The 10,241-nt window shown below is 34.6% G+C and overlaps 2 protein-coding genes across 2 annotated transcripts; both read right to left on the bottom strand.

Annotated features, from left to right (window-relative positions):
- Positions 1-5,858: 5,858 nt before the first annotated feature.
- LOC132948025 (uncharacterized) lies at positions 5,859-7,229 on the bottom strand. Its single transcript, XM_061018313.1, has one exon. It carries the CDS (start codon positions 7,227-7,229, stop codon positions 5,859-5,861), a length of 1,371 nt encoding a protein of 456 aa, XP_060874296.1.
- An 814-nt stretch (positions 7,230-8,043) lies between these two features.
- LOC132947930 (uncharacterized) lies at positions 8,044-9,948 on the bottom strand. The gene has a single exon (XM_061018224.1). It carries the CDS (start codon positions 9,946-9,948, stop codon positions 8,044-8,046), a length of 1,905 nt encoding a protein of 634 aa, XP_060874207.1.
- Positions 9,949-10,241: the final 293 nt, after the last annotated feature.

Below are 10,241 nucleotides of genomic sequence, written 5' to 3'. Positions count from 1 at the left end.
CCATCTTTACGGATGTAACACGACCTCGGTTGTGCATATATATAGAGCCTTTGAAGTATGTAGTACTCATTTGTACAGACACCGTCGTATAGTGCGTATACGGTGTGTGTCAACTGTCACAGTTAAATAGTCCAGTTGTACGTTATTATATATTATACTTATACATAATCATATTGTCGTGTTATTATTCATTTATACTAATACTGAAGTCATTAGTCCGTCCGACCGTCCAGCGTTACTCTCAATAAATGTTATAAAGGTTCTGGTGGGATCTATTCACCCTCACCCACCCTTAATTTCACCCGTGCCAAAGATAAACGGTCGGTGTTTGTATGTAGGATTTGATACATGCTTTCAAAGGCGGATTGGGGTGGATTTTCGATAGTAAAAAAAACCCATAATATAAAAGTTATTAAAATCTAGGTACATACTAGTCGTGAAAATAAATAGTATTTAAAACTTAAATTTGAAATACATAAGAAAAATTATTTTTGGAGAATATTTTTCATAGTTTATTAAAAATATATAATTTTATTCCACAGATTAACAGTCTGTGTAAGAATGTAATATTTACTGTTCGACTGGTGTATAAACTAACATAATATTATATTATATATACTATATACCAATGGTTCTCATCATTTTAATATATTTAAATTTGGTGAGATTATTTACGACTGATTAGAGACAGAATTAAAATGAAAATAATGATATATTTTAAGTAATAAATTAAACATTTAAAATGTTTGCAATCTCATTTCTTTTTACAGTTTAAGTAATAATAAAACATATTTTTAGTAACTATTTAAATTCTATTGTATAGATTGGTTATTTTAAGGAATATGATGAAACAGTTAAAATGTTCTATACTTAAAATATCTTTATGTTATATATGGAATAATTTTTCTTTCTTCAGTTAGAATTGGGCATTCTAGGAGAACGTGTTTTATGAATATAATGGAATTGTTTCAGAGTTCGCAGGTTGGTCTCGGTTCTCTTATCATTAAGTGGACGTGGGTTATATTTGAGTGGACAATTTTTATTCATGTCCTTATCACTTGTTGTCGCCTTGTACTTCTTTAGTTGTATGTGAGTGTTTTTGTACTAATAAAACAACAATTTTTTATTCGTGTGTGATTTACCCCTGAAAACATTATTTTTGCTTGTTGTGCCGTCTGAGTAAACTTAGGTATACAATCGAGTTTTTACGCATTGTTATGCTGAGAAAGATAGTTTGCTGCTATAATTTGTACAATGCATGGTCAAATAGGTTGATTTGTGACAGTTTTCAATAAAAATAATTAAAATTATTACAAGTTAGGAACCTAGGTAGTAGTTACTAATATTTATAGGATTAATTACTTAGGTACTTGCAGAGGTTCAACATGTTTCACAATTACTATTTAAACTATTTTCTGTTGTTTCAAACACTACACCTTACTTTTCCGCACGGGAACCATCTACCCAAGTGGGGGAATTATACCACCTGCGACAAACCAGTGGGCTTGGGCGAGAAGCGCCAGAGCATGACGAGGGAAGCATACGCGGACCTCCGTCAGCGCGCTGGTGCTTCTAGCACGAACCTGACTGAGAGCACACGGGCCCGACCAACTCGTGTGCGAACACGTGCAAGGTGGAAGTCCGGCTGGGGGACACCCACCGTCAAGCACTCAAACCCGAGCATTCGGTACGGACACGGCACCCGGCAAAAGAAGACCGTACCACTCAAAAAAGGTCGCATCGCGTCAGCGTAAGAACTGCCCCGGTGTCGATGCTAGTGGGAAAAGAGTCGTTGTGAGTACTCTGGATAACGGATCCTTCAATCTCATTCCGTGGGCGACGAGGACGGCCCCACTGAAAACCCGACCTAGCTAACGCCCGAACGGTAACAGTGCCCGTCAAGCTGTGTGGCGTGCGTCCGGCCGACGCGCGCGTGTACCTCGCGTGCTCGCGCTCGCCGGCCGCGCGTTCGCGACATATGTGGATGACCTCGCGGGGCTGTCGGGAGTAGCACCTTAGTAGAAGGGGAGCTATTTGACTGGGTCGAATCCAGCGCTCGCCGACGCGGTTATACGAAACCCACCGATCTATCTCAAACGAGAGCAGCCGGCGGGGGACCGTCAGCCTGGCGCCAGGGCGCCCTGACGTAACCCGTCGGAGGGATGTTTCCGCGTCACCCAAAGGCGTGAAGGAGCCGCCCTCGCGACATATGGCTAAAGGTGTAAAAACCCCCAAGGGAATGGTCTTATAACTCCCCGTCACACAGTGGTTAGTAATACTATATTTTACTAACCGACATAAATTATGGGCATTGTACGAATATATTTCATTTTCATACATTTTATAATTCAATAATTTAAAAAAAACTATATGCCTGGTGTGTATGATAATACTATATAATTCAATGAGCTAAAACGTTAAAACTAAGTCTGATCTCCAAATTCTGACTTCACCATCGTATTTTTATGCTTCACTACATAGGTACGTTAAAACAAGAATGTCATTAGTCATAATACTAATTACACTGTAAATAAATAATATTTTGATGAAGTAAATATTGTTTTTTTTTTTTTTAATACATAATCTAGTCAGTCAAGATTTATTGTTTAGTTTTATATCACAGAATAGTGGCGTAATTATGAATTTGTATAAGGGAGTGGAGAGAAATTTTTTTTTAAACACATAATACTAAATACTAAATAAATTTTTTTTTTTTTTTTTTTATTTAGAAATACGCCTCAACTGCCAGGGTTATTGGCGTTTAAGATATACATGTTACAGTTTAATTATAGCTTACTTAATGATACTAGAGCATACAGAAGAGAAAAATAAAAAAAAAAGAAAAAGAAAAAAAAAAACGTATATAAGATAATTAATATGATACTAATAATATATAAAAATGTGAATTGTATGTGGTATGTTAGAATTTGTGTTATATTTTTTGCAGAAGGTTTGTTTCTTTGAGAAGTTCTAGGAGTTCTTTCCGTGTTTGGTGCTAGTATTTCACAAAGGTTGCTTTGGAGCATGAGTTTGTCTCTGGTGTCTTTTGTGAGGAGGCATTCTGTTAGAAGGTGTTTGACAGTGGTCACGGTGTTGCATGAGGTGCATATTGGTTGATCCTTTTTGCTCATTAGATGTTCATGAGTGTAACGTGTATGGCCAATTCGTATTCTGTTGAGTACGATTTGATGTCTACGCGGGAGTGATGTGTCAGGCAACCAAGGGATTGTGCAAAAAACAATTGGCTGAAATCATTATTTTGAAAGTTATTTCCTTCAAAAGTTGGCGAATTTACGTATTTTAACGATTTAAGAATGATAGGGAAATGAGCGGTACTAATAGCACATTTTTTTGTAAAAATTATTGAACTATAAAATTTATGAAAATGAAATGTTTAATGTGTATTACAGTGAGCACTAACACAATTTTATTAAAAATACTTTCAAAAAGTATTTGAGTAGCTACTTAGTATTTAATAAACTGTTTAAAAATAATATTTAAAATATTCCCCAAAATATAATTTTTCTTATGTATTTTTAATTTAAGTATTTAATACTGTTTGCTTTTATCAATTATTAGTTCCTACATTTTATTGGCCGACATATTATTGGTTTTTTTTTTATCAAACATTTCCTCTTTTTAATATCAATAAAGCTTTGTTTGAGGATTTTGACAGTGGAATTTAAATTATTTATATATTAGTATTTAAAAAATATTAATCATAAATCATCTGTACGACTGTGTGCCAATATATTGACAATAATTACTATGTCGAAATAATTCCCTAATCCACCCCCGAAAGCATACATTCAATGCTATTTGCATAGTTTCCACACTAATCGAACAGTAATCTTACATTCTTACAAGGCTGGGCAAGTTAACGATTTTTTTTAACTCAGTTAAGGTAAGTTAATATGCATCAACAACAAAAAGTTAAAAGTTAAAAGTTAATTTAACTATAGGTTAACTCAGTTAAGTTAATACAAACTTTTTGTTAACTTTTTATTAAGTTAAAAAAATGTTAATTTGTTTATACAACGCTAGCGTACTTGATTTTTTTCCAACCCAAAACTAAATTATAGGATATAGTGTTAATACTTCATACAGTATTTCCATATAAGTTAGATTCGAATGACATACATTTTAAACAGTTATTCTGGCTGTGTGTGCATGTGGTAACCAAGACTTTTACTCACATTGATGTATAAAATGCTTGCCCCCCCTGGCATTTTTTTGGATTTCTTCTTATAAGTACTTAAGGGGGTTCGATACCGTGATTTTTTTTTTTTGTCTAACACACGCTTGACATAGTATTTTAGACGTGTTTTTTGCCAAACATACCAATTGATCTATTGAAGCGATAAGAATTCTGTAAACTGATTTGAATTCATCGTTGAAATCGACTTTCTCACATTTTTGATATTATCCCCCAAATTTCAGAAAACGTCATATTAAAAAAGAGTATTTAAACATTTTTGTATTTCAATTTTTGGAGAAGCTAAAATCAAAAAATTAAAATTGTTTGAAAATCGATTTCAAGTAGACTTGACGACGAATTCAAATCTTTTTTTCAGAATGCTCGTTATTTCAATAGATCAATAATTGGTATGTTTGGTAAAAAACACGTCTAAAATACTATGTCGCACGTGTGTTAGACAAAAACAGAACATCACGGTATGGAATCCCCTTAAGACTATAAACTAAAATTTTACAGAATAATAAACAACGACCAGACTGTTGTTTGTAGAAATTGGTCTCATCAAATAAAACCATTAACAACGACAATTAAGATACAGGCACGCACTTATAAAGGTATTACGTAGGATGTGTGTGACTTTATTTTATGCTGACGCCAAAGAATAATCTAGTTCCTTGGCTCACGATAACTTTTTGATAAAGCAGCCTACCACTCTCTGGTCAGCATCCTTGCATCGTCCCTTAAACCAGTGCATGAGCACCAACCATCAGAGTAACAACCTCTCAAGTCCTAAAAAACCGATTTGAACGAGCGACAACTGGACTCCTTATGCGAGCAATAATCAGTGCGTTCTTTAATTCAATTTGTGTATTTGAAGTATTACTTTGTTTTATCTAAAACCTAAAATTCCTACAATATTATCTACAAACAACTGCGAATCAGGTAAGGCATATAATATAATATTTTACGTTGATTGAAGTTAATACATTCTATGTGCTTCTTTCCATACAATTATATCGTACGGTGTATTTGATCTAATTCTCGAATACACGATCTCGAGAGCCCTCCGAACACCTGGAGGAAGGTAATAACGTAATTTTACTATTTTAATATAACTTTCGACAAGAGTCGCATTTATATTTATCTTATTTCTACGTTATTACAAGTGGATGTCACTCTGCTGTACATTAGATAACAAATGGGTGACTATAAAAGCGGCTGTTAAATTTGAATTCAATGTTATTGTTGAAAGTGACGCTGGACGGACTAATGACTTCAGTATTAGTATAAATGAATAATTACACGACAATAATACAATATGATTATGTATAAGTATAATATATAATAACGTACAACTGGACTTTTTAACTGTGACAGTATACACACACCATATACTTACTGTACGACGGCGCCTGTGCATATGAGTATTATAGTACGCGAGGCGAAAAGTGAGCCGCGATCGTCGCGCGCCAAGCGGCTATTTTTCGTCAGGGTTACTCCGCCTATTCTTACTGTTTTCCCGCCTATAAAGTAATTTCAAACGACGTAATGTAGATTTTTTTAATAAATTATAATAAAAAATAAAAATAAAATACAAATAACACAAGTAATACATAAAATACAAATAACACGATTAATACATATTATAATACATTTTTTTTTAATTAATCATATCGTCTTCATCATCGTCTTCGTCAGTAGAACTGTCGCCGGGATTAATTGTCATTATAATAGGCTCCAAAATTTCATCTCTTAATCCTTCTTTCACCAAATCGTCTTCTTGAATTTTATCGCAGTGGTCGCCACATTTTGCCCAATCTTCTGCTGTGACTGCATCTAAAGCACTATTTACTAACACTTCTATATCTGCCATTTTGAAGGTGTTATTTTTTTCCGCGACTTTACCCTTAACTTGCGCCCAGATTAATTCGATTGGGTTATATTGGCAGTGGTAAGGAGGAAGTCTTACCACTTCATGGCCCATTTGAAGTGCAATTTCGTCCAATTTATATTTTTTTTCTTTTGGAATCGTCAATTTGACTTTTTCCCGTAGTTCGCTTAATGTCTCTACTGGAGAAAAGTCTACAGATTTGTCTTGTAACCATTTTTGTACATCTGCCTTTCGAGTATTTGCCTTAGGATATTCTTCTGTTAAGGTAGAATGGTATGAGGCATTGTCCATTACAATTATACAAGGTTCTTCTAAATTGCCCAACATATCTATAAACCATTTTTGAAAAATGGTGGCGTTCATTTGAGAATGATAGTCTGCCTGCGATCCCGACTTGCAACGAAAAACCAGTTTTGAATTTTTGACAAAACCAAATGAAGGTGACCCAGCATGACACACAATAAGCCGACCGCCCTTTCCAATAGGTACTTTTAATCCTTCGGTGTTGTCGGAGTTTTGCCATATGTGTCCTCGCGTATGATTTTGGTTTACCCATGTTTCGTCTAAGTAAACTATTGGCCTTGTATCGTTATTACGTCTGAACTCGTTCATTTTTCTCAAAAACTTAACCCGAGAACAAATAATATCATTTCTTTCCATTAGAAATTTACGCCCATCATTACATTTTTTGTATTTGAAATTTAAACTACGCAAAATATGTCGCACGGACCATTGTGAACCCGAATAATTAATTTTTTCATGCAACGCTCTCAATATTTTTGCACTAGTTGGATACTGACCATTATCATAAAAACTATGAACTGTTCTTCTGACAACTTCATTGTCAAAATCGTCTAAGTTGGTCATAGGTTTGGCACGTTTATAAGATTTCCTTGGAGACTTAAATGAAGAAGGTTCGGCAGCTAGTTGATTTTCACCCACAGTCATTTTTTTCCCTTCAGCACAAACTCGTTTAACACAAGCAAGACTTACGCCACACGCTTCAGCAGTCATTTCACGAGTTTGACGAAAAAAATTACTAATTTCTGGCTTACCTTTGTCACCAGCCAATGTTTTGAAATAATTATAAACATGAAAAATAACTTTCTTCGTTTGAGAATGTGTGTCTTGATATGCCATTTTAAAACTATTTTTGTATACGAGTAATTATTAAAGAAATAATTAAAAATACTATTAACATTCAAACTTTAAAAGCGCGCACTTTAAAAACCAACCATGTAAGAACGCGGGAAATATGATTACAAACGTAGATAATAAACGAATAAAAACACGTGTAAACTCGTATCTCGAATGTCGAATGACTAACCAAACCTTAACAAAATATTGTGGTATGCAACAGCTGCAGCACTACCCCCTACTGCTAAAAGAAAATAAATTGGTCTCCAAAATACAATCAATTGTACAATAAATTACCACCTGCCGTTTTTAAAATGCGCGCCAGCTGTTTCCATTGCACACAAACGTAGAACCCCTGAAACCAGAAAAAATGACCGCTTGACGCGCAACGATCGCGGCTCACTTTTCGCCTCGCGTACTATACATACTTCAAAGACTCTTTATATATGCACAACCGAGGTCGTGTTACATCTGTAAAGAGAGTGGGTCGTATACTCGTATAAATTGATACTAAATTGTACACACGTGTCAAGGTTGACTACTAATGTTAATTGTATTTTTCAACAACATTAGTATACAAGAAAATTACACTTTCTTTTATAAACCGTGTAGGTACCTACATTCATTATATTATAATACTATATTATATTTTTTTTTTTTTTTTTTTATTAAGAAAACAAAACCCTCGGCAGCAAGGCCATTGGAATATATAATGTATAATAGTGTTACAACATGTTATGTGTTAAAGAGAGAGAAAAAAAAAAAAAATACAGAACGATAAAAAATAATATAAATATGATTTAATATGTACAGATTATTAGATTAGTTTGAGCAAACCAGATTGTTGAAGGAAGGCTAATATATTGGAGACTGGTAGGTTAGGTCCGAGGCTTTCAAATATGTCTTCCGGAAGTTGGTTGTGTTCCCTTGCATCGCGGTATGTGTTACACTCGGTCATGATGTGTTTGATCGTTAACTTGACGCCACAGGATGAGCATATAGGGGGTTCCTCACGAGACATTAGGTAACCATGAGTGAGTTTGGTGTGGCCTATTCGGAGTCTATTGATGCTGGATTCTATTTTCCGATTTGGGTGGTTGTTTGGCCAATGTAGGGTTGATTGCTTTATCTCATTAAGTTTAGTTCTCTGTGTGGACCATAGGTTTTGCCAGGATTTTGCTGATATGAGTTTTATTGTGCATTTAGCATCGTGAGCAGAGATGTTTGTAATAATGCCGTTAGGGGTTGTTAATGCTATTTTTTTAGCGAGCATGTCAGCTTTTTCGTTGCCTTTTATTGATGAGTGTCCTGGAACCCACATTAATTTTACTAGATTTACTTTGACGTGGTGGGCAGAGATAGCAAGCTGAATCTTCTTTGATATATCATTAGGTTTGTGAGTGTCGGCAATACTTATTATAGAGCTTAGGGAGTCGCTTAGGATGACAAAGTTATTATTTTGTTTTTCTAGTGAATATTCAAGGGCTTTAAGAATAGCAATTGCTTCAGCGGTGTATATGGAGCATTCTACTGAAAGTTTGCATGTTATTTCTTCTACGTCATTGTATATGATAGCGATTCCCACGTTGCTTTCAGTTTTGGATGCGTCGGTGTAAATTTTTATAAAATTGGAGTACTGATCTAAGATGTTTTTGAATTCTTGAACATAAATTTGTGAGCTGGTTGTGTTTTTGGGCAGACTGGTAAGACTTGTGTCTATCATATTAGAGATCGAGGTCCATGGAGGAAAGAAGGGCGTTTGGGAGATAATAATGTCTTTGAGGTTCAGATTATTTTCGTCTACAATTGCTTGTATGGACGGGCATGATTGTACAGATGATACCATATTGTTTCTAGCAAGTTGTATGGCCAGCATCATGACGTTTTCCTGGCGTTTAATATGCAGGGGCATCACATTGGATATATTAAGTAGGCTTGTAATGGGACTGGACCGAAAAGCTCCAGTTGCCAGTCTTGCTGCTGCGTTATGGATTGTGTCTAATATTCTTAACGCATTTTTGTTGCCGTTTATAAACAGGAACGAATTGTATTCAAGTTTAGATAAAATTAGTGATTTGTGTATAGTTGTTAACGTGGAAAAGGAGGCCCCCCAACTGGTATGAGCTAGCATTTTCATTATGTTAATACTAGATGCGCAATTTTTTTTAATATTTTTAATGTGTGGGATCCATGAGTTTTTTGAGTCAAAAATTATTCCAAGGACTTTAGCAGTGTTATGGTTAGGAGTTTGATTACTGTTCATGATGAGAATTAATTTCTTTTCTTTTTTTTTTCGTGTAAATGTTATGCATTGGGACTTGCCTGCAGAAAATTTGAAACCAGATTTTTGAGACCATTTGTGAAGGTCATTTAATGATTTTTGCAATAGTGATTGCACGGTAAAAAGTTCATTACTACGACAAAAAATATTAAAGTCGTCAGCATACAGTGTACACTTGACGGGATTGGTTATTAATTTCGTAATGTCGTTAATAGAGATGAGAAAAAGCGTAACCGACAAAGTTGACCCCTGTGGGACACCGTTTTGTTGATCAAACGTCTCAGACAGCACATTGTTAACTTTGACTTGAAAGGTTCTGTTGGAAAGGAAGTTTGTGATAAACTTAAGCATGTTACCTTGGCAAAGAATTTTTTGGAGTTTTGATATGATATGAGGTCTCCAGGCAGTATCGTAAGCTTTTTCTATGTCAAGACTCACCATTCCGAGGGATTGTTTATTTTTCGTTGCGTTTTCGATTTCAGATTGGATTTTTATTAATGAACAGTTAGTTCCGCGCTGGTATCTGAACCCGTTTTGATATATTATTATATAGTATTATGACTATCTTGTTCTAAATCTTTTGATATTATATGGTTATAGTAGATTACTTAACCTTCATAATATATTTTGTTAGGCTAGGTTAGGTTAAATTTTTAGGTTTGTTCATAGTATTTTTATAATATTATTTTTTGGGGAATATTTTAAATACTATTTTTTATTAGTTTATTAAATAC

The sequence above is a fragment of the Metopolophium dirhodum genome, chromosome 1, assembly GCF_019925205.1.
Source record: "Metopolophium dirhodum isolate CAU chromosome 1, ASM1992520v1, whole genome shotgun sequence".
Lineage (NCBI taxonomy): Eukaryota > Metazoa > Arthropoda > Insecta > Hemiptera > Aphididae > Metopolophium > Metopolophium dirhodum.
Note: the sequence above shows the minus strand (reverse complement) of the source record. Positions and strands in the feature narration are given on the sequence as shown.